Here is a 25,750-nt window from a genome sequence, read left to right on the forward strand (position 1 = left end):
CTGGAGAAACAGATGTCCGGGTTTTCCAGCTCCCCCAGAGACAGCGGGAAGTCAGCAGGAAACTCCCAAACACCCACAGTGCATTGCACTGATACCTGCTAGAGGCCATTGAGCAGGGAACAGTTTGTAGCACCAGGGACTGTGGACATTGGCTTTGCCAGGGGAGCATGGCATGTGTGGCTACATGCCACTGCAGCAGAATGACTATTAAGCATTCAAAGTTCTAGGCCATTTTATGTTTGTTGCTTTATTTTCTGTATGTACCTGTGTGAACAACAGCGTATGAGGACACATCTGTAGAGTACGCCACTCAAAACTCAAAAGCATATCCTATGCCAAGCAAAGAAGACAGCACCAATCAGTGTTGATGGGGTCTTACAGTCAAATATAAATATATATATAGAGAGAGAGAGTTCAAAGAGGGGGCACTCTTCAGGCTTCATATAAATTTAAAATGACATCTTTATTTTAGTATACTAAACAGAATCCAACAAAGTCTTGTGGCATCTCAAGCGCTTTCGGTCCCATAGAGGGCCTTCATCAGGAGGCACTAGACAACAGCATCAAACACATAGTGGAGGGCCAAGCTCACAGCAGTCTAATAACCGTCTCTCTCTCTCTCTCTCTCTCTCTCTCTATTTGACTGTGAGACCACATCAACACTGATTGGTGCTGTCTTCTTTGCTTGGCATAGGATATGCTTTTGAGTGTCCTCATACGCTGTTGTTCAAGTCACGGCAATGAGCCTCTCTTGGTGAGTCAGGTCACAGGTAACTCGGCCACACCAAGGGCCTAATTCAGAGCTGACCGCAGCAACAGCAGCTATTGCAGCCTGAAGCCCAATGTCTTGTGGGCAAACGCAGCAGCCGCACTGCACATGCGCACACAGTGAGATGCGAAAGCATTTTCACTGATGCGATCGTCTCTGTCACGATACATGGCCCCATTCATCTTCTCCTTAATACGGATCAGTCGCCCTATCCCCTTTGCAGAAAAGCAGCCCCAAAGCATGATGTTTCCACCCCCATGCTTCACAGTAGGTATGATTTTCGTGGGATGCCATTCATTATTCTTCTCCCTCCAAACACGGCGAGTGGAGTTTATTCCAAAAAGTTAAATTTTGCTCTCATCTGACCACATTACATTCTCCCAATCCTCCTTGGGATCATCCAGATGGTCACTGGCAAACTTTAGACGCGTGCTGCAGGATTTCAATCCATGACGACGTAGTGTGTTACTAATGGTAACCTTTGTGACTGTGGTCCCAGCTCTCTTGAGGTCATTGACCAGGTCCCCCCGTGTAGTTTTAGGCTGATTCCTCACCGTTCTCAAGATCATTGATACCCCACGAGGTGAGATCTTGCATGGAGCCCCAGGTCGAGGGAGATTGTCAGTGATTTTGTATTTCTTCCATTTTTTAATAATTGCGCAAACAGTTGATCTCTTCTCACCAAGCTTCTTGCCTATTGTCGAGTAGCTCCTTGTGCAGCTCTACAATTTTGTCCCTGGTGTCCTTAGACAGCTCTCTGGTCTTGGCCATGGTGGAGAGGTAGCAGTCTGACTGTTTGAGAGTGTGGACAGGTTTCATTTATACAGATAACCAGTTCAAACAGGTGCCACTAATACAGGTAACGAGTGGAGGATAGAAGAGCTTCTTAAAGAAGAAGTAACAGGTCTGTGAGAGCCAGAAATCTTGCTGCTTGGTAGGTGTCCAAATATTTATTTTCCACAAGAATATACAAGTAAATTGTTTAAAAATCATACAATGTGATTTCCTGTTATTTCTTTAGATTCTGTCTCTCACAGTTGAAGTGTACCTATGATGGAAATTACAGACCTCTCTCATCTTTTTAAGTGGGTCAACTTGCACAATCGGTGGCTGTCCAAATACTTTTTTGCCCCACTCTATATAGTAATACCCCCATAATAATAGAAATATATAGTAGTGTCCACATTACAATAGAAATATATAGTAGTGTACACATTATATTAGAAATTAATTACCCCACACAGTGAAGCCAGAGACATGCCTAGCAGCCCAGCCTGTGAAGAACAAAAGCCACTCAGTGCTGATGCGTCACTCGAGCTGAGTGCTGCTCCCAGCAAGGGACACAGCGGGAAAGTGTAATCAGGCTCCTCTCTTCACGCCAGCCACAGCCGCCAGAGGAGGAAGTGTGATGTGACGTCACTGTCGTGTTCCCAGTAACCCTGACAAAGTACCATGGTCTTGTTACTTTGTGGCGCATTATAAATGTGGTAATGGCAGTTACGGTTGCAAAGTGTGTGGCAGTTGGTACTGCGTACCTGCTGCCAAATTCTCAAGGGTACTCCGTACCCAGGGCCGGTTCCGGGGCTTCTGGCGCCCGGGGCGGCATTAGGGGGCGTGGCTTCGTACAGGGGGCGTGGTCATTCACGCCCCCTGTACAGACTGAAATGATGTGCGGTGCGCGATGACGTCATCGCGCACCGCACAGTAAAGGACCTCTCCATGAAGGGAAACTAGACGCGTACGCGTCTAGTTTCCCTTCCCAGCGGCAGCGGGGGGGCAGCGGCCAGCGGCAGCAGCGGGCAGCGGGGGGCACACAACAGCAGCGGATCTTGCCCTGGTGCGGCGCCCTCCAGATGGCGCCCTGCGCCCTCCGGAAGGCGGCGCCCCGGGCAAAAGTCCTGCTTGCCCGTGGCAAGATCCGCTACTGTCCGTACCCGAGCGTACCCGCATACTGTCACTACTGCTGCTAGATCACACTGATCAATGGGGTGTGCGACATTTGTACATCTGTGTGTGACCGAGTCTGAGCCTGTGTAGGAAGTGCTACCATGCAGCAGCTGCAGCTTTTTCTCATGCTAAGTTTCGTTGTGATCTGTGGCTTTATGTGTGTGTGTAAAACGAATTCCTGTGTGGTTACAGTCGCAGCCCAGAGTCTGCAGTGCCCTATGAGTGGTGTGCCGCTGTGTCTGTGATACAAATATTTAAAGGCAGGCTACACGTCATGGAGTGCCCCAGTCGCAGCAGGTGTCTCTGGCTGTATAGACGCTAGTTGTACGAGGACACATTTGTACATATTTCTTATTTTAGTATACAAAAGACCAGTCGTTTCTGCTGTAGTAGAGATTATTATTATTATTATCCTTTAATTATATGGCGCCACAAGGGTTCCGCAGCGCCCAATTTCAGAATACATAAACAAATAATCATAAACCTCACACGTCAGATGCATCCACGCGCCACTTATCCTATAAAATAAAGACACCACAACTGTAATTGGCGTGAAAGGGGTCAGCTTTTATTTTCTGACTGAGAGGAAGGCCTATTAAATACTAAAACTAAAATGCAGACTTCCCTCTCTAACTAAGGTGGCGGGGAGAAGAACGGTTAAACATAATAAACGTAACATGGGTGATCAAAATTATAATACAGCAAAAACAAGCAATAAAAAACATATGTGTGAGGGAGCCTTCTGCCCCAGATGTTCCGGGATCGGCCTCCTGCCTCCATCCCAGACATCGAAAATCAAAAATCCAAGGACAGGGGTCGACCTTCTGCCACTACCCCTGTACACCAACAGTTGTAGGGACGGAGGTACGCTCCGCCCCTACGGGATAAAAATTGGGCCACCGGCCCCGCCATCCACATATGTTTGTATATCAATTACTGTATATGGACCCACTTGGTAAAATGATGCCCGTAAACTAATTATATAAACTATAAAATTACCTCAAAGTACACCCAAACTTACCAACCTTGAACTCAAAATTAAAATTAGGTAACCGTTCAGAAACCGGCCAACTGCCAGGTTACCAACCTGCCACCGAACTCAAAACCCACACAACGAAATCCAGAAAAACTAACTAAAGAGACCTAAGAAAGCGGAACACAGACTAACGCATGAAAAAACCCAAATGGACTATCAAAAGAGAAAACTATCTAAAGGGACCTAAGAACGTGAATAAAAACTATCTAAAGGGACCTAAGAACGCGAATAATGTCCTCCAGGAAGATCAGCATGCCAGCCGGCGACAAATGCACCCCGTCAGACCAGTATTGTGTCGGATCACGGTAGGAGATACCACCGTGCGGCACGACCAGCCCGCCATGCTGGAGGACAGCACGACCAACAACCGAATTGACCCGCCTCCGAACCAGGTCAATCGCCCTGGGGTTAAAGGCTCCGCGCCAAAACCGCCGAGGGACGATGTCTGACCAGAGGATCAGGCAAAACGGCCAGTCAGCCATAAGTTCCAGCAGCTGACGTCTAATCTCGAGGCGAATGTCAAGCCCCGTGCGGCGCTTCAAATCATTGCCACCCAGATGCAAGACCAAAAATAGTGGGTACCCAAAGCGGCCAACTGCCGCCCGAAACCAGTCCCGCAGGCCATCCCAGCGGAGGCCTCTATGCCCCAACCAGCGCACAGCCTGCAGCTCCGGAAACCGGGTTGTGTCGCAGGCCAGAGCCGACACGGACAGCCAGTAGACGTATGAATGGCCGACAAACCATATAAAGTGCAGATCTAACCACCGTCCTGCAAAAGAAGGGTGTGACGAAGGTTAATAAACGAAATAAAGAAAGTATGTGTAAATGGGTAACCTAACTGCATCCCTAACGGGGACTTGAGGCAAAAACACAAAACTTCGTTAGCCGTCAAAAGCCGTAATTAAAACCAACGATAAAACAAAAATTCCTCAAGGCCCCCGCAATCACAAAGTGCAACTGCGACGAGCGGCTAGTCCTCAAAGGGGCGCACTGGGAGGAAAAGGCCTGATATATCGTCTGACTGCACCAGACCTCCACCTACCCAGTGCCCGGACTTCGACCTCGGACCAACCCGCCGCAGCGGCAGCTGAAGCAGCGCCGATGCGGAAAGAGTGAGTCCCATAGTCGGCCGGAGATAGACCCAGGTACAAAATGCAACGCCCCAAAACCGACCGGAATTGATATCTGGTCAACAGGGAACCGTCACTATGGACGAGCCACCCGGCGGGCGTCGGAGGCCATATGGACGAATAAGCCAGGGCCGCGGCAACCGGACAAATGCCCCGCGCACGAGCCTGACCCATTCGAACCCACTGCCCCCTGCCGACTACGTCAGTCTTGGAGCGCTGAATCCTACACAACAAACCGTCGGGGCGGACGACGACGTGGGCCTCCAGCATGGGCGAGGCAGAAGCCCGAGAGACGGACACCAGCTCACCCACCCTGAACGCACCGTGGAAGGCCATCGTAAAGGCCGCCATGAAGAGGCGAACCTCGTATCCCGAAGAACAAATGCTCTGTAGGGATCCCAAAATCCGCCTCAGCAAAGCACCAGTGATCGGCTGGCGAGTATCCGGGAGGGGCGGGGTCGCCCGAGCCCAACCTTTCAACACCCGCCGGAGGAAAAAGGACTTCGTAAAATCCGCTTCCCCCCGAAGCTGCAGACAGTAGGATATACCTGCCAGAACCCTGTTAACAGACACCCGCGAAATCCCGTCGGAGTACAAAACCCAGATGTAGTCTAAAAGTAAATCATGAGAGGTCTTACCACACTGGCCTCTCTCCAGGAGGAAGCGACACCACCGCTCCCAGGCAGCCCGATAGGCTGCAAACGTTGCAGGGGCCAATGACCGGTGGGCTAACGCCTCCAATCCGGGTGGATGACCTGCCACACATAAGCAGGACATGATTCCCCATGGATTAGAGCTGCCGGAGCCAAGCGCCTAAACCGCTGCAAATCGCCGCGAGACAGGGGATCTGCAATTTCGTTACGCACGCCAGGGACATGCTTGGCTCGCAACGTAATGTTGTTCACCAAACATAGCAGGACTATCTGCGCAATGACCCGCAGGACCGTTAAGGACGTGGATTTTTGGCGGTTTATGGCAAAAACCACGCCCAAATTGTCGCACAAGAAGACAACATGTTTGTTACGCAGAGAATCGCACCATAATTCCAAAGCGACCAGAATGGGAAAAATTTCCAGCAACAGCATGTTCGTAGTGAGGCCCTTGCTAAGCCAGGCATGCGGCCAAGGAGACGCGCACCAGCGGCCCGCGAAATAAGCTCCGAACCCGAAAGCGCCAGAGGTGTCCGTGAAAAGCTCCAGGGACGGCTAGACACGACCGCCTCTTGCCAAATACAGATGCCGTTGAAACGAACAAGAAAGACGTCCCAAATACGTAAATCCCGTCGGATTTCGAGGGACAACCTAAGGAAATGGTGCGGGTGTCTAACCCCCACGGTGGCCCGTTCCAATTTTCTACAGAAAACCCTGCCCATGGGGATCACCTTGCAAGCAAAGTTAAACAGGCCAAATAAGGATTGAGCCTGCTTGAGAGTGAGCTTGCCCGCAGCCAGCGCATATAGGATACCGTCGTGTAAACGCAACACCTTGTCCGCAGGGAGCCTACATAGACCACTGACCGTATCAATCTGAATCCCGAGGTAAACCAAGGAGGCGGAGGGACCCTCCGTCTTTTCTGGTGCCACCGGAACCCCGAAGTGTGCGAAGAGGGCCAGAGCCCCCTGCAGCAAGTTGACGCAGCGAGGTGAGTCTGAGGGTCCGATAAAAAGAAAATCGTCCAAGTAGTGCGAAATTCCCCTTTCGCCCGTTGCTTGCTCGAGACACCAGTGAAGGAAAGAACTGAATCTCTCGAAGTAGGCGCAAGAGATAGAACAGCCCATAGGGAGGCACCGATCGATGTAATAGCCGTCGTCCAGCTTAAAACCCATAAACCGGAAGGCGGAAGGGTGCAGCGGAAGGAGACGAAATGCTGACTGTATGTCCAATTTACACATCACTGCCCCCGGGCCAAAAGACCGGATGGTGTCTATGGCCGAATCAAAGGATAGGTAAACAACCCTACACTGGTCAGAAGGGATAGCATCATTAACTGAGGACCCCAGAGGACAGGAAAGATGCTGTATGAGGCGAAATTTGCCCGCAGTCTTTTTGGGGCCTATGCCTACGGGGGACAAGACCAAATCTGGCAAGGGGGGTTCCCGGAAAGGGCCTATCATTCTCCCTAATGCCACCTCTGCCTCCACCTTCTGCCGGAGCACGTCCGGAAACTCCCGAGCCGAACGCAGGTTCATACCCGCCCCGGGACCCACCCGTCCATGTATCGCAAGGGGAAACCCGACGCGAAACCAGAGTGTAAAAATTGGGCGTCCACCGGCCGCGGGTACTGTCGCAGCCAGGGAATGAGCGCCTGAAGTCTAATTGGGGTGGGGGCTGTGGCCAACGCCGGTGGCCGCGGGAGCGCGACTCTGCCGGGTCTGCGAGCCAGAAGCACTCCCGGTCCATGGACTGGGGCAGTCCTTAATCCCGTGGCTCCCGCCACATCTGATACAGGAGTGACGAAAACGACACCGCCCCCTCAAGTCGCATTGGGCATTATTAAAAGCGAAGCATTTGCCATGCCCCGCGCGCCCTGCACCGCCGTGAAAGCCGGCAGAATGAGAGGCAGGTCGTTTTTCCCATCGTCTTGCCGTGCCGCCTTCATCAGTGCCGGCCGAACCCTGGGTCAGTTCAGATCACAATTCCACATCTTTTTTACCGAAGTTATAGATCAGCCGCCCGTGTTGTTTGCGGCGGAAATCCTCGTCTTATGGTACAGAACGTGTATGAGGAATTGATAGCGCACCACGTTCATGTGTTCGTCCGGCCGCGTCTCTAGGTAACACGCCGCAAAGATTAACATGCAGCGCACCCAATTCGGGTAGGACCGCAAAGCGTCCTCGCTACCCTGCCCCTTTTTCTTAGCTGAAAGCAAGGCTTTAAGATCGTCGCTAGTAAGAGCAAAAATATTGACATATTGGCCCTTACGAATACGGTCCCGGACCCGGGGCCTGAGTCCACGTTGCACAGCCGTATTAGCGCAGTGAACGGTGTCCGACTCCACCTATACTTGGGAGGCGGACGAGGTGGAATACCGACGCTCGCGCCGTCTGCGACGCTTAACCCTGTGCAAGCCACCATCTGAGGAGGACAGACCCTCCGAGGACGTGGAGGCAAGGGAAGAATCCGTGCCCCGACGCCTGCACCTGCTGCGCTTGCCGGAAATCCCACCTGCACTGCTGCCTATGCTAGAGGAACTGGAGCGAGTACCCGAACCCAAGCCGCTACGGGGTGTAACCGCGCTCCCCCTGCACCAGTTGGGGTCCGAGGAATACTCACCTGCACAAGAGGGAACACCGTCCGTCCCAACGGCCACCGGACGGCTCGTGGATGCACCAGCTGACTCCATTGCTGACCCGACGTCCGCGGCTGTGGAGACAAAAGAGACATTGTTCCCCTGCTCCACCACCGGACCCGCAGCCGCCGGGAGAGGACAGAAGCGGGATAAGAGATTGCGCGATGCTATCCACCAAAGATGCAGTGGGCCGCCCCAGTCCCCCGGGTACGGAGGATAACAAGGGAGCCACCGCCGACACCACAGCGGCACAAATGGCAGACAAGACGGTGGCATCCACCAAGGGTGCAGCCGCAGTGGCAGGCGAAGGAAGACCAGACCCGCCACGCGAGTCGCGTGCCCCGCCGGAGGTACGCAAACCTCCCGTCGGGAGCAAGGACCTGGAGGATCCCTCACTATCGGGAATCACGGCACAACTGTCCTGTTGCGCTAAACCGCGGCCAAACCGCCGGCGCCGCGACCGTCTACTAACCCGAGCGTCGGCCACAGGAGGAGAAATCGGAGAGTCGTCACTACTAGAAGGGGGCAGCGCGACGTCGGACTGAGAGCTGACCGCAGAAGCGTCGGCAGGAGACGGCCGGACGCGGGAAGGAGGAGATGGTTCGTGAGCCATATGCGAATGCGAATGCCGCCCCCTTATGGAGTGAGTGACCGGCAGCCGAGACCCCGGCCGGGGTCCGGCAGGAGCCGCGCGGCCACTGGCGGCGGCGGCAGAACTACCAGGCAAGCGAGGCACCCTGGAAGGGACCGGCGCCCCAGACCCATCCACGGCAGGAGAGGTCGGGCGGGCCGCCCCACCGCGGGCGGACGCGGCACGCCCCCGCACGACAGGCCCCACACTAACAGTAACCGGCAAGGCCCCCCCGCAGCCGCGGAGCGGGGGCGAGGCCTCACCCCGACGCGGGAGGGCGCTGACAGGACAGGCAATGGTAAGGAAGGGATCACAGAGGGGGTAGGCCTCATATGGGCCCCCCTGCTGTGTGGTTGATCTGCGGCACGCGCGCGCTGCCCAGACTGCCTGCGTCCGGCAGCCGCGCGACCCCCCACCCGCCCCCTGCTGACAGCAGGATGAACTCCCACAACAAGACTGTCCCCACTGGTGGGGGAGAGCCGCCGGGCCGCAGGGCGGGAGCTCCGTCCCCACCCACGTGACCCGTGTGGCCATCCGCTGCACCAAGCGGCGGGGTCAGGGACGGCAGAACGCCGTCCCTGGCAGGCTGCCTAAGACACCCCTGGCTCCCCGGCACTCCATCCACCGCCGCTAACAGCAGCAAGGACGGAGACGGAGAGCGCGAATGCGGGGGAGCGCGGGCGGGCGGCCGAGCCCGGCCGCGCACGGCCCTCGTCTCCCGTACGGCAGCCGCAGCAGGGCTACCCCGGGCAGGCAGGACAGTAGAGGAGTCCAAAAGCCGGGCGGGGAGGCCAGCGCTGCGGCTAGGACGGGAACGGGCCGCCATAACACAAGGGAGGGGGGGGGGGGGCTGAGGGGTTAGCAGATACAGAAGAAGACACAGGGGAGAGGAGAGGCACAGTAAGGAATAAAAGTTAGGAATAGGAGAGTGAATGCAGCAGTAGGAATAGGAAAGTAGAAGTGGCAGAAAGAGAGAGGAAATGAAACTGTGAATTACTGAATGGAATGGTAATACTTGCAGCCTCACGTGAAGAACTGAAAGAGACAGGAAGTACTAATTCAGCAACCTATATGCATGGCAGTATAGCCCCTATCCACAATCCAGCCAATAGCCTCCCGGTCCTTCCATCTACGTTCCTCCCACCACAAAACGTTAACCCCTTCCAAGTCAAGGTGATGCCTCGAGAGGCGCTCCGGAAGCCCAGACGGTGCGTTTATGCTGCTATGGTCACATTATATTCCCTACGCAGTCTAACAGGAAAACAGCAACTTACAGTTGATGATAGTATAGGACAAGTACAGGGTAAATAAACATAGTTACATCAGCAGATGACACTGGAATAAGTATCAGGTGGCAGAAGACTGCTGGATGTGGTGCAGTTGAAGATTATTTAAGTAAGAAAGGATAAGCACATGAGGGAAGAGGGCCCTGCTCGTGAGAGCTTACATTCTAATGGGGAGGGGTAGACAGACAGGTGTGACACAGATGGGGTACATAGAGAGCGTAAAACAGAGATGTGTTAGCAGCTGAAATGATGCCTAATAACACATGCAATTGTCATATGTAATGAAATTGTTTGCAACTTTGGCACAAGTGGGATGTACTGTGTCTGTCGGTGCAGAGCGGAACACGTCCTGTTCTCTGTATTTGTGTGATGAGCTTTATTCTGCTAGAGCTTTTTTCAGGTATAATGTAAGCTGATTTTGCTGCGTACTCTGCATCTGTTTCCAATCCATACATGGAGGTTCTATGACAATCATACTGTACTGTACCTTTAAAGGACGCAATATAGTCAGTTAGGTGGACACTTTCTTCCGCAATCTTATCTTCAAGCGTACTTTTCCCCATCCCCAAGTCACGTAATGTGGTTATTGTAAATCTTCTCATTACTTTCCAGTTTTCGCCTTCCGAGAAAGCGATTCCTGAAATATTCAAATATTTCATCATTTATTTTATTAGAGACATTCACACATACAGTACGTCATTTTCAGCAAAGACAACAATAATACAACAATAGGAATGAAAAAAAAAAATGAATAAGGAAATTAAGCAAAATAACAAACACAAATTGAAGGCAATTAATGAGGCCTGGTTATGCAAGAGCCAGAGTTCCGTGTCCCTGCAAGCATACAGTGTGCAGCTGTGCTTCATATGTGTCATGGCGTCCTTAGGTTGATCTACTCTTTGGAGCATGCCTTCCGAATACTGCGGGTGCACCTGGTGGCTGGGCAGTGCATGACAGATGTTAGTGGGCTCCCCAGGCAAGTGATGCCCCATCATCGGCTTGCTCCATATGCAAGAAGAGATCTGGAGCCGCTCACGGTGGGTAAGGAGTCTACTGAGACTTTCTGAAGAGAAGAGATGGACCCGCCTCTTTCCTCTTTTAATTCATCACAGACCCCACACACAGAGATCCCCAGGTTCAGACTTACCCTCCCCCTGGCAGTTTAAGGAGGCATCTCCATATTGAGAGTGGGGATAATGAGCCACATGGAAAGTCCAAATACTGTGAGGATCTGACTGTGGTGAGACCAGGTAAGTGACCTCTGTGTGCCTGTCTTTTGCCAGCTCCAGGCCCCAATCACCAGTTCCTAGGTCCATCATTTAATAGCCAGCCGCCAGGGTATTGTCAACCCCCAGGTCATTGTTCTCACCAAGGGCACAGACACCCATTTCAGGGCCCTGCCCATTCCACCGCCAAGTTCTGGGCCCATATGCCAAGTCTCTTAAGTCTCTGGCTTAAAACCCTGCCAGACCTAACTATGCACCTGCCCTAACTAGGACTCCAACCCAGCTCCCAAGGCCCTGCCACAGGCCTCAGCCCCCGCACAACCTTGCCTTTGTTACCTAAGAAGGAGGCTGGATTTGCAGACAAATAGTCACTGCATCATATGAGGGAGCTATTCCTTCTGACAGAAATCTCAGTCTTTTCTGAGTAAAGTTTATGAGCCTTCTTGTTCATGCACTTATATAGGGCTCTAACAGTTTTTTCTTAATTAATTTGCGTAAAAACTGGTTGCTCCAGACACACTGTGACAGGGATTGCAGAGACAGCCTCCAGCCAGCACAGAACAGGAAGTCCTAGGCTTACAGTCTCTCCACACCATCTACGAATGGCCAGCAGTGTTGTTACTATCGATGGTTACCATTGATGGATATATGGCAAGGAGCCATCGATGGTTGCCAGATATGACCATTGATGGTTTCACCAACCAATCGTCATCCCCGTTCTTTGACTGAATGGCCCGTAGGTCAATCAGAACCTGGGGGTTGGGCTTAGTGGGTGTCAGGAGTGGAATGTCCTCCTGAGTCCTGACCCAGTGTGTAAGTAGTACAGAGGCTGCTGCTATTGCATTTTTGCAAGATTTTACTTTTCTACTGTATGTGTATATTAAGGTTGTTTTCTATGTGTATTTTAAGTACCCAGGCATTATTTAAGTATTAGTTTAAATCTAATATACCATTGGTTTAAATGTAATATACAGATGTAGCCACACTCATCGTTGCTGTGATGTGTATGCACGTGCGCACGCATCTCAGCATATTGTGAATGCGCTGCTCCGTGAATGGCCGCGGTGGGCGTTCACACCATTGGTTTCAATGAGTGCGTGTGCGTATGCACACACGTGCACACAGTAGCGGGCACATTAGTTGCGCCATCGCTGCCATGATGCATGCAATGATGAGCATGGCTACATCTTTACATACACTCTCCTTTCCCCCAGGCTCCACTGCCTTAAGTGCCTCAGGCCCCCCTAAGAATTAATCCAGCCCTGAACAGGCCTACTTAATACAGGTTCAGAATCACTGGGGGACCCACACACCGCACACCCTGCACCCATTTAATTATACTCACCTCTCCGTCTGCCCAGCGCTGGCTGCAGAGAATCAAATATCACTAGGAAAAATGGCCGCTGGTGATTCGTGCATGGGCAATAGAAATGCCTCCAGGAACGCAGCGTGGGTGCCAGGTTCCCAGAGACCTGTGCATGTGCAGTAGACTCTGGCACAACTGCACCGTTGGAGCGGCGGGGGCCCAATCAAAGACTGCACACTGGCCCCGTTCCTCTCTTAAAGAGTTTATGAACAGACTGGTGCATATAGTAACCAGTACATACAGTGAGGGCGTGCATTTTACCTGGGCCTGGGTAATTGACCCCACCCCCCCTCTCGGCACTCCTGGGTGGGGTCAACATAATTTATTTAAACTGCTTAATTGTACATTAAATAATAATTTTGAATAAAACAAAATAATGATAAATAACTGACTCACCCATTCCCTTGTCCATGTCCTTGAATATTTTCATTCTCCCCCTCTCGCCAAACTCTTCAGCATGATTGACAAGAGCGTCTTTTACTGTCTCATATCCAGCTAGGACCACTATCTTTTTCATGCCCATCTGAACGCTAAACACCGAGCCGTAGGTCTTTGCAAGCTATAGTATAATACATTGCATTTAACAACAAGAAAACCCAACAAATATAAAAAATAACTTACTACGAGAAAAAGCAGCAACACTTTATTTTTAGCTAGTGATTTGATATTTGTTACAGTAGGTTAGCCGTATTATTTTAATTAATAGAGACAGCCGATGGTCATTATTGGGCCATCCAATAATAGCTAGTTTTTTTTGTCCGAAAAATTTCAAATTTTGGGCGAGAACACATGGGATCTGGGTTAAGTTCCTGGACCCATGTGTTATTGCCGCTCTGAGGGGTTATTCCGAGTTGATCGCTCTCTAGCTACTTTTTAGTCGCCGCCCATAGGGAAGTGTATTTTCGCTTTGTAAGTGTGTGAACGCATGTGCAGCCGAGCGATACAAAAAAGTTTTGTGCAGTTTCTGAGTTGCCCAGAACTTACTCAGCCGCTGTGATCACTTTAGCCTGTTCGTGTCCGGAATTGATGTCAGACACCCGCCCTGTAAATGCTTGGACACGCCTGCGTTTTTCCAAACACTCCCAGAAAAGAGTCAGTTGCCACCCACAAACGCCTTCTTCCTGTCAAATCTGCTTGTGAACGGCTGTGCGAATGGTTTCTGCGTTAAATCCATCGCTCAGCAACAATCCGCTTTGTACCCGTACGACGCGCCTGCGCATTGCGGTGCATAGACCTGATCGCACCGCAGCGAAAAAACCTAGCGTGCAATCAGGTCGGAATGACCCCCTGAGTGCTGGTTACCTGGGATTATGCTCTGCATGCCTGAGGCACACAAAGCATAATTCCGGATAATTGCCGGGTATCAGGGCTAATTGGATAGCCCCTGGTGAATTCATTAGCCGCAAAACATCACAGAGGCTAAGTGAATTTTATGGCTGAAAGTAACTTACAAGTACCCCTAATTTTCCTTTTTTCCCTGTTTTTATTTTATGTTACTTTAGAAGTGAGAGACCTATTTGTGTTTTTATTAATGGCATCAATAAATATAATATTTTTTTAATGACACTTACAGTAGGGGCATATTTTTTTTTACTAACGTCTATCTAGCTCAGTCATCCCTGTCTGCTGGGAAAGCAGATCACGGAGTAGCCTTTGGTGATAAACCATGATCAGCCATGTGTGTCTGATAGACCACTGGCTGATCACACATTAACAAAGAATAGAAAAATAATAATAATTCAGAATGTACTATGCCCCAGCCGCCGGGTCAGCGCCGTGGAGGGGACCGCCAGCTTTTTCTGGCGACAACCCATAGAAGCCTATGGGGTTCTCTCCGCAGTGCTGGTGTGGTTGATCCGATCGGATCCCTCCCAGCATGCCCCTCGCCCGCCCCCGTCACTTTACGCATGCGCAGACTGACTCCCAGGCCGAAACCCAGAAGTCAGGCAGCCGCTGGGGATCGCAGAGGACATATGCGATTAGTATCATGGCGTTGGGTGGCGATGTCTATTATTACATCCCACCTGGAGAGTGATAAAATGGAGAGAGAAAAAGTACCAGCCATCCAGCTCATGTTACAAGCTGTGTATGAAAAATGACAGTTACTGTAGCAGCTGGTTGGTTGGTACTTTTTCTCTCTCCATTTTACCACTCTCCAAGCGATGACGCATCTAGCCCTGTTTTCGAGCTTGCCCTGTGGCTACTCCTCTCTTACCCCATCCCCCTTTACGACCACCCTGTTCCACTCTCCTCTGCTAAGCTAGCACAATTACCTGCAAAGCCGAGCAGTTCTGAGCCCGGGCCTGGGTTTTGTGATCATGCTAGGATTCCAAAACGAGGAAAAACATAATTATCCCGGTGTGAGATCTTGCATTTTGGTTTCCCTCCCTTGGTGATTCAGGCATCATTTCACACAGGACATTGGAGGCGCAGGGTGTGGGGCTGTGGGCTGCAGCAATGTGGTTGTGGGCTGAAGGCTGTACTACTGTGGCACTACTGTGACTGTGTCAGACTAAAGGGTTGTGGGGTGCAGTACTGCTGCAACTGTCAGACTGTCAGTGAAGGTCTGTGAGCGGCATCACTGCTGTGACTGTGTCAGTGAAGGGCTGTGGGCAACAGCACTGTGAGGCACTGTGTTGTGTATTCAGTTGCAGGCACCATGTTAAAAAATAAAATAAACCTGTCAAAAAATAATGTTCATTAGGGGCCACCATTATTAGAGGTGCTGTGAGTCGCTGTGTGTAAAAAAATACAAAAATAAAAATATGGTTATGGATTAGTTGACATAAGAGCAGGGGCAGCAACCTAGTACTAGTGCTGCGGGTGCTGCCAGTTATGATAGTACTTCAGCCGCTACAAAAGGTGGTCCAGGGAACATGAAGTTTAAGAAAGAGTGTTTGAAATGTTAATGTCGTGGGTGCCTATTTATTTCTGCTGGTTCTCTCCTGAAGGGGGGCGAGCAGAATTGTGTGAAAAGCCAAACTTTTTCCTTCAACAGTGGTATAAAGAAATGGGCATCCAGCGCCAGAACAACGATTGCATATCCCACAGCTAAAGTGACCTGCGATAGGGCGTGATGGGCATGTTAAAACAATTGAATCACTCCTATTAGATATTGTTACTTTATCTGAGACTGGAAAATGTTTTATATAGATTTAATTAGTGAAATAAGTGATCACATTGGCTAGCATGGTATTATAATGCAGTATATGAAGATTAATAGTGATATTATTAGATGTTAGCAAACTCTAGTTTCTGTACAATGTGTTTCCTTTATGTGATTGGAAAACTCTTTGGAATCAGTACAAGTGATCTTGATTCCCAGTGTTAGCTCTATACTGCACCTCTGTATATATAGATATTTTATTAACTCACAATGATATTTTAGTATTACAGTACAGCGCCTCCATATTGTAGCATTATATGTCACATGAGCACTTGCTATAGCATGACGTTCTCTTACCTCTAAATACGTCTTGTGCGGTTTTCTTAAATCCATGATATGTAAATTCCCGATCAGCGGCCAACATTTCGGTCCTGGAGGAAAGTTTGCTGAGCTTGTTTTATTCCACTGGTGCAGAATATATAACAGCACTAATATCAGCACAAAGTACGTAGCGACAGAGAGCCCCAAATCCATTGTGTTATCAGCGTACCTGAGACAGACTGGGCCTGCCACCTGTAAGGCAGCTGTATATAACCCTTGTGCTTCACCTTTGTCTCAGTGACACTGTCTGTGTGATGCTGCCAAAAAGCAGCACTGGGAAACATCTCATTATAATAACTACTAACATAAGAAGTTTAAAGGGAACGATATCACCAGCAAAAGCTCTAATGCACAAATTAGAAAAGTGACTACAATGAAAATATTACTGATTAGGAGTCTTTGTAAATTAGACTTAAGTACTTCTTCATATAGTGGTTTGCTTATGAAGCTGTGATATTGCAGGTTTTACCTAGAGGCTGCAGGGCTATAGACTGTATCCACCACTCCCCTGTGAGCTCAAAGTCCCCCACTACCACAACTTGCACATGTCAATCACCGGTCGCACCCGGGAATTGTACATGGGTCCTTCCCGGGTGTGACCCGCCATGAGACCCCTTTCAGACTGGCAACGTGACCCGGCAATTTGCCAGTCAGGTTGCCATTGGGGGTGGGAGGTGGCACCAGCATCATTGTGGGCGGGAGCTGAGGCGGCGCCAGCATCATTGGGGGCGGGAGCCGAGGTGGCGCTTGGAGATCATCTCCATGTTGCCTCCTTCATAGTGTGAACGGGTCCCAGATCACATCGAACCGGGTAACCCGTTCACACCACACCTGACCCAGTAATAACCCAGGATTTCGGGACTTACCCCTTTCACACCGCACAATGACCCACGTCGACCGCGCAATATATCGGGTTATTTGTGCAATGTGAAAGTGGTGTACGTGAATTAGCAGTGGCTTCCCTTTGGAAGTTCCTTCTGCCAATCACACTACAAAGAGACATTCCCAGTGTTTGGTGTCTTCTCCCCCTGGGGCTGTCAGTCTGGACTCTCATTAACAGATAGAGTGCCTCAAATGGAAAGCCTCTTCTGCTTTTATTATGGCAGCCATATTCGGCTTCTAAGGGCTGCAGCTGATGCAGTCCCTAGCTAAAGCTGCTTTCTCTGCATGAGAGTGGTTAGGAGCTGGAGATGGACAGCAGCTGAGGTGAGGAACTACAGCCTGGACAGCCACCCCATTGTAGGAAGGTAGGAGCCACTGCTGTTGAAAACTATAGACTCTATAGGAGGCATCCATGTGCGATATCTGTGCACCCCTTCCCCCACCAAATGCTATGTAGACAGCTGCTTTTCAACACTATCAATCAGCAAAAAGCTTTGTATTCCAACGATAGGTAATTCCAACTTGAGACCCGCCAATGGGGTTAGTGACGCATGCAGTGTGTGGCGGTACACTACATAGATCTGCTTAGCTGCATTGGCTTAAACTGACCATTACAACTAGGCTTCCCATGAAGAACAAATATCTCCATGGATTAGGTGTCTGACTGCAGTGTATGAGGTTGTGAGTTTATGACCTGGGCATATACTGTAACGCTGAGAAATGAGTGTGAATATAGCAGAATTGACATGGTGCAAATAAATCTCACTGTTACTGATAGCTCACAAGTTTAGTGTATGAATGGGTCACTGCAGGTTTGCTTTTTAAATCATTTGCTTGTAGTGTTGCTAAGTAGCTTGTTTAATGGAAATCATTGCTGTTCTTGAATAAATGTAAGGCACTACCCAATGTTTTATGACCAATGGTAAAAACATTGTTTTTATTTCTATGTCCCATCCTTATTTGCAGTTGTCTAGGGGGGTGGGGGTGGGGAACGGGTGAATTCTGCATTTGCCCCTGAACCAGAAAAGCTGGTGGGGCTTGCCAAGATGACCTCTGAGTCAAATTAAAATGTGCGTGATCATTTGCTGGCTGCAGTTGAACTTATTGCTGGAATTGTATGCAACATAAGGATGCAGGTGAGGGAGAGATTGCGTTTCATATAGCTGTGATATGGAGCAATATAGAACAAACATACTGCCCCACCAATGTTAAACAGACCCCTTAGTCTCATACTGCAGCAGTTTCCCTTATCCATCTGTGGCATCCCAGGAATTCCTGGCCTTTTTCAAGTGAGCATCAGGCTGCATGGTCTAGCAAAATCTCCTCTGTGATATCAGCAGCCCCTGCCTGCTTGCTATTGGATGACCCCTGAACTCAGGGGTGGGGGTCTGAGGAGGACAAAGGAAACAGCATGTGTGTGTGGGGGGGGGGGGGGGGGGGGGAGTGAGCAGAGAAGAGCAGAGCCAGGCTGGGACAGGAAGAGAAGTGTTGTGCTACAGGGAGAGAAAGTCCCTCAGAGCCGGGCTGAGGACTGACTGCTGTGTGAAGGAGCGCAGGCATCAGGAAACAATCACAGATGGGTGCACGGACGAGCGTGTGTCGCAGCAGAATGCTGTTGCGGGTAAAAGCTGGAACACTGAAGCAGCCACTCAAGCAGGGACCTGAGCGGCGCTGATTGGTGGACCAAGGACCCAGGGAGCTGGACGCCGTGTGCTACAGCAGAGAGCCGTTGCGGGCGGAAGCTGGCACACCACAGAGTATCCACCGTGACTACAGGAGCCCAGCCACAGAGTGACCAGCCACTGCTGACCGGGCACACTTAAGCTACAAATGCATACTGACTCACTGCTTCATATACCCTTGCCTGCATCTCACTACTGCGGCACCATTGCTTTATTCACCCTCTGCTGGACATTGTACTGCTAACTGGTGACTGCTTCTCTCACTATTGCGCACTGCTTATCATTCCATTTACCCTCTCCCTAAACATTGCATTGCTTGCTAGTTATCATTCCATTTACCCTATCCCTGAACATTGCATTGCTTGCTAGTGATCATTCAATTTGCCATATCCCTGAACATTGCTTAGAACTGCTGTATTGTCCCTTCCCCCATTCTGGACATTGTGTGATTTCACCCCAGGACTATTATGGCTCTGTCTCTAACTGTACAACCCTGCAGCCTGCTCAATACTAGCCCTTGCAAATACTAATTGAGGGCTCGCAAGCAGGTTCAATTCACGCACAATTGAGGATGTGGAAACGCCAAATGCAAGACTGTACCTTCACGGAATTCAAGGAGGCCATCTTACAGATTCTGGGACCTGACCAAAGTGACCGCAACCTAACAGTCACAGGCCCCATCTGACCAGAACCCCATAGGAATCCTGGCCAGCAAGCCCACCGAGTTGACACTGAACCTATCCAGGATGGGACAGAAGCTGGAGGAACTCAGTCAAGGGCAAGCCGTAAACCCGGCACAGGTAATGGCCAAGATCATGGGGAAAGGATCTGGTCCAGATGGGATATGCCACGAGATATTGGCCAACATCCATCTGACCAATTTGATTCACAAGGGAGACCCATCTGTAGGGGGTGCCGGCAAAGTGGGCATATTGAGAGAAATTGCACCAACAGGGCTTTAAACGAACCAAGACTTCCGCAACCGGGGTGCCTGGTCACCACAGTACAGAACACTTACCCCCAGTGATCCTTGGAATGAATGTTCTCCAGAACTGCCCCAATGAACTGGTGGAAGTTCTCCAGATGGAAATGCGTACTGCTGCCTCAAGAGAATGGAGAACTATGCAACAAACTGCATGGTTGCTAGAGGGGCAGAAGAACTTCACCAACGCCAAGAGAGAGGTGGTGAAAGCTAGGATCGCAGATCCACATCCCGTAATATTGCAACCAAATTCTGAACATGTGATTTGGTGCAAGGCTAGGATTGGACCGGGAGGTCGAGACTACGAAGCCATGATCGAAGCCTATAACGCTGACAGGCAACCACCATTTGTGGTGGCGAGGACCTTGGCACAAGTGGAACATGGGATGGTGCCACTACGTATACTCAACCCGCACAGCTACCCCATCCGACTGTCCAAGCACTGTCCCGTGGCAAGAATAAGTCGACTTCCAAGATATACTGGTAGAAAACGTTTCCACGTCCCAGCAGAGTGCGGTGACAGGACCATTAACAGCAGCCAGCAGCAATCCTCCGTGGTGGAGCGAAATTCAAATTGGGGATTCAGACATCCCCTCGGAAGAAAAACGAGAAAGGGTGCTCCAGGTGGTCCGCAAAATATGATTGCTTTTAGCCAACAGCTGGAGTTAATAGGGAGAGTCACAGCCCCTGGGTAGCAATGCTGGTTATCATGAAGAAAAAAGATGGCAGTCTCTGGTTCTGCGTGGCTTACCGGACACTAAATGCAGTGACCCACAAGGATGCCTACCCACTCCTTAGGATTGAGGAGTCACTCACGGCGTTGAAGATTGTGACCTACTTCTCCACACTGGATCCCACGAGCGGGTATTGGCAGAAACCCATGGCCTCAGTAGACCAGAAAAAAGACTGCATTCACCACTCATGGGCTTCTTTGAGTTTGACCGGATGCTGTTTGGAAACTGCAATGCCTCTGCTACCTTTCAGAGAGTGATGGAGCACTGCCTCGGACACCGTAACTTTGAGATGGTCCTCCTGTATGTGGATGATGTCATCATCTTATGCAAGAGCTACAAGGAACACTTGAAACACCTAGATGAGGTGTTCACCCAGTTGGCCAAATCAGGGCTGAAACTCAAACCATCAAAGTGCCATTTATTGAAACCAAAGCTGCAATACCTAGGCCATGTAGTCAGTTCAGATGGGATCAAACCGGATCCTGTAAAGATCCAGGTGGTGCGAAATTGGCCCACACCAAAGACAGTGAAAGATGTCAGAAGTTTCCTCAGCTTCGTCGGCCATTATCGACGCTTCAAAGAGAATTTCGCAAAGGTGGCTGCCCCACTACATGAACTTCTGCGAGGCAAGTCTGGCCACGAATGGAGGAGTTCCTCTCTAGTCACCTGGAAGGAAGAGCAACAATGTTCTTTTGAAGAATTGAAGGCGGCATTGATAGGGGCACCCTTGCTGGCCTATGCGGACTACGATAAGCCCTTCCAGGTGTACAGAGATGCCAGTCACTGTGGATTAGGGCAGTGTTATCCCAAATGCAAGACGACCGTGAGCGGGTGATTGCCTATGTGAGTAGAAGCCTCCGGAAGACTGAAAGGAACTGCGACAATTACAGTACCTTCAAACTGGAATTGCTTGCCCTCATTTGGGCCATCACTAAAAAATTAAAAAACTACCTGCCCACCACCCGTTTGTCATCGTGACCGACAACAATCCACTTGCGCACCTGTCCACAGCCTGGTTGGGAGCAATGGAACAACGATGGATGTCTCGCCTAGCCAACTTTTGTTACATCATGACCTACAGGAGTGGAAAGTCCAATGGAAATGCCGATGTGTTGTCCCGCCTGCCTACCACTGACCTCGCAGTAGAGGATAAAGATTGAGCTGAAGATGTGAGACCCCATGGTTCAGGCCTCCAGAACAAATGCGGATCATGATCTCTGACCCAGTGGCGGCAACCAATGACTGGAGACCAGATAGCCTCCAGCTTGACACACCTGTGTTCGACTGGGGCAAAATACAAAGGGAGAGCCCAGTGTTGCGGGACCTAATGGACCTTATTCGGCAGGAACGCCGGCTGAACCAGTCACAGAGGGACAACACAGACCTGGAATTGGTGAAACAACTAAAACACCGAGACTGCATCTAACTCAAGCAGGGCCTTGCAATCCGGATCAGCCTCAACCCTGGAACACATCAAAAGATCACCCAGTTCATCTTTTCCCGGCAACAAGCCAGCTTCCTGCTTGAGGCCTACCATAGCCAGTCTGGACACTTTGGAGTCCAGAAAACTGAAGCGGTATTACGAAGGAGATATTTCTGGGTAGGGATGAGGGCAGACATTGAAGGGTGGTGCCAACAATGTGTGGCGTGCAGCCTCAAATGGAACCCTGACGCAAGCCAACGGGATCTGCTACACCCTATAAAGAGTCATCATCCCCTGGAGATTGTGTCTTTGGACCATGTCGAACCCAGCCCAAGCGGGTAGCAGTATGCACTAACCATCACCGACCACTATTGCAAATTTCTAGTTGTCGTCCCAACCCATGACTTGATGGCGAAGACCACTGCAGAACTTTTTCTAAAATACTTCGCTCGGCCATATGGGTACCCAGAACGGATTCTAACAGACCAAGGCCCCGCATTTGAATCCCAGCTATGCTTGCAATATGGGTACAAGAAAGTAAGGACAACTGCATACCATCCACAGGGCAATGGCCTGTGTGAATGATATAATCAGACAAACAGGGATGTCGAAGTAGAAAATATTTCAGTACACACATCACGTACAAACTACACACATGGCCTCCGTGTGCGTACTTTTTCTGCCGTGCAAGCACATATTCGCAAGTTGCGTATGACCACTCCTGCGGTCCTGCGTGAAGGCACATGGTATGAGTAATTACGGTAGTGATTGTAATCGCATGGAAAAGCTATAAAAACACATTACATATTTAATCCACATAGTGCACAATGTACACATAGTCTACCTGCACCACACCAGCGAGTTACACTTGCTTAAAGGGTATAATAACAAAGGGATTCACCTTTACAGGATAGGAGGGGACAGAACTAGGTTATAAGGTGGTGTTTGGTATCCAGCTGTAGGGTATTTTTAGAGCAATATTCCGGTGTTGGTTTGCAGAAGATCGCACGCTCCTATGAATAGTTATGCGCAGGAGCAGAATATTAATATTAACTGTATTTACTGTACTTCTGATATTCGGCGGGAACCCAGTGGAGAACATCTGCAAGTGCACCTGGACCAGACATCGCCCACCTATTCAAACCGACCTATGACCTCTCCTGTACTGTAAACGACCATCTCAGTGACCAATAGATTAATAGATTACAGTTTCCATTGTGTTAGGTTTTGGACAAATGTATAAAAAGCCAGCTGCAAGTCCGGTCACACACAATCTCTGAAGGTCATCTACCTTGATGACTGAGGACTGGACCGGGAAGCGCAGGCGAACAAAACATATGTAGCAATTGACTGTAGCCTTTTTCTCTTATTGTATTGCCTTATTATTGTAACCCCCTGTTAGTAAAATAACCGTTGGTGGGTTGGACCCCAACATAGTTTTGAAATACAATTTGGTGTCGTGTCCCATTTCCTGCTAAAGGTTTAAGGTATATATCTATCACACATGTATCTGCATTGAGCTAACAGCGTGTCTGTGTGTGTGTATGCACTGCGTGTACTTTGTATGTCCTTCGCGGCGTTGGTACGCAAAGTGCGTACACGGTACGGGTCTTTGTACGCTAACTGTGTAGGGTAAGGACTAATTACAGCGGCCGCAGTGGCTCGAATTTAAGTGTATTAAGGTATTGCTTCTTGTCCTGTAAAGTAAATCAGCATTTACAATTGGGGTCTCGATCCGGTTTTTCACACACTCAAAGGCTAGCAGATCATAGCAGACTTTAATCTATCAGCAAAGGGTGGAAATACATCTTTACGTTAAACCTTTTTCTGGTTGCTGGATGTTTTAAAACACTATTTGTGTGCTGTTAGATTGCATCTGCTCTGTCTGGTCTGCAGAGGTGCTGAAAGAATCCAGAGGTAAACAGGAAAAAAGCTTTTTAAAAATCTGTGTAATTTTCTGGCGCCAAAAGCGTACACAAAAGGTACCGATACTTTGTATACCCTCTCACATATTGTTGCCACAAGGTATAGATTTTTAAATCAGTTTAGATCTGTGTGAAATCGGATACAGTGGTTTGCTATATAGATAAATTCGAATTAATATGTTAAGGGAGTAATTATAAATGCAGTTCTGGCCTGGTTGTAAAGGTTTACACAGAACAAGTGTGGGTTGTGTTTGTGGGCAATTATAGTTTGTATTGCTCACATTTATAGAGATTGTGTGGTTTGTTTTATTGCGGACGCACGTTTTGTACACGTGGGCCGGACAAAGTACAGGACCGCGCACGTGGCGTAAAAGGCACGCACGGTCGCGTGTTTATGCCAGGTTGCGTAAGAGTGCGGACGCTAAGTACAAATTACACGATAGTTTGTTCAATTAAAAGGTGGGATAGTATACCTTAAATACAATAGCACATAACTATCCGATTTCAAAAGCAGATTAGTGTAAGACTTTTGTCTAAACTGTAAGTGCCTCTGGGGTAAAGCTGCCGATCAGAAAGAGTGGAAATTTTCTGTACAGAAAAACGCTGCGTATTTGTGTGAGCTGAAAGTAGGAGTGAGTGGAGCTGAACCCCGGAATTCGGGATCCCATCGGTGAACACTGGGTTAGTAAAGGCCTGGTGACGTAAGGTTCACTACCTTACGTGAATATATTGTGGAAATACGCAAGGCATGAGGAGACTTGCACAGGAGCGTGGTAGGGAATTGAGAATTGTGACCCCATATAGTTTTTGTTACGCTCCGGTTGAGGAGCGCAGCTTGTATATTCGACTCCAGTGGTCGTAGAGCGGATAGGTAACAAGTACCTATACGCTGGCGATTGGACCGCGCGTTTGTGGGTGCATTACGTGATGCAATTTGATACCTTTGCGCAAAAACCGCGGTATCATTAGCGCCGTGTAGAGCATACGCAAGCATGATTTGTGTATAAGTGTATAGGGAGTTTTCGCTGGTCTCTCTCAGGCAAATCTCCAACGGTAGATATTCACTGAGAAGGGTAAGTCACTCCTAAAAACTTCCAGTGAATAGAAGCCAGTTAGGGCCCTAAGTTGGGTACATTGCGATCCACTATCAACAGTGTATCGTTGTACTGGCCAGCGTGGGCGAGAGCGGGTGAAGAGCGCTTTCAGAACTTTCACCGTCTGCTTGCATTGAGTATTTTGGTGTTTGTGGGAAAAGGCCCACAATTATGGGAGCCAGTTGCTCAAGTAAGAGACGTATGGTAGCCAGGGTTCAGACTGAAGTTATTATGCTGAAGTTATTATGTGTGGGAAATATGGTCCACACGCAGAAACTTTCTGGTTCTGAATGAGTATGTATGACTGCTGAAGATAGGGCATCGTTCCCTAGGATGGGCAGCTTTGAGCCAGAGGTACTGCAGAAAGTAAAGATTAGAATATGTCTGATAAAATCTAGAAAACAAAGGATCCGACATAACGATTGTTTAAACTTGTGGCAGCAAGAGGGGAATGTGCAGAGGGAACAAACTCGCAAAGCAAGTTCCAAACCTAGCAGGAGTGAAGGCATGAACACACCATTACCGACACAGGTCGAAGGGGAGAGTATGGCTACAATCAATGGTATATCTGTAAATGATAGAAAATGCAGAATCAATGTGTTAACCTTAACCCTTGCAAGTTGTATCCTGTTTTGAACTCTCTCCAAGGTCATAGGTCAGAGGAAAATGATGCATCCATCCCACTCTCAGCCCTCATCCAGGCAGTCGCCTTACAGGAAATTCAGGTGGGCCCTGTCCAACCAGTAAGAGCAGTAACAGTATCCCCCACTGAAAGGACTGGTGAGATCACAGACATCGGTAAGTGTGAGACTGTTCATTGCACAGAGACATTAACACCTCACAGTGAGCAGATTAGGAATGG

At 49.5% G+C, this 25,750-nt stretch overlaps 1 protein-coding gene across 1 annotated transcript in view; it reads right to left on the minus strand.

Annotated features, from left to right (window-relative positions):
- Nucleotides 1-16,331, minus strand: part of LOC134910834 (cytochrome P450 2K1-like) — a 66,970-nt gene extending 50,639 nt beyond the window's left edge. Inside the window, exons 1-3 of the mRNA XM_063919218.1 lie at nt 16,143-16,331; nt 13,076-13,238; nt 10,575-10,724 (exon numbers count right to left, since the gene is read on the minus strand). Of these exons, the coding sequence (XP_063775288.1) occupies nt 10,575-10,724; nt 13,076-13,238; nt 16,143-16,319 (490 nt within the window). The 5' untranslated portion in view covers nt 16,320-16,331. The remainder of the gene's footprint in view (nt 1-10,574; nt 10,725-13,075; nt 13,239-16,142) is intronic.
- Between the last annotated feature and the right edge of the window lie 9,419 nt (nt 16,332-25,750).

Source organism: Pseudophryne corroboree, chromosome 4, assembly GCF_028390025.1.
Source record: "Pseudophryne corroboree isolate aPseCor3 chromosome 4, aPseCor3.hap2, whole genome shotgun sequence".
NCBI classification, from domain to species: Eukaryota; Metazoa; Chordata; class Amphibia; order Anura; family Myobatrachidae; genus Pseudophryne; species Pseudophryne corroboree.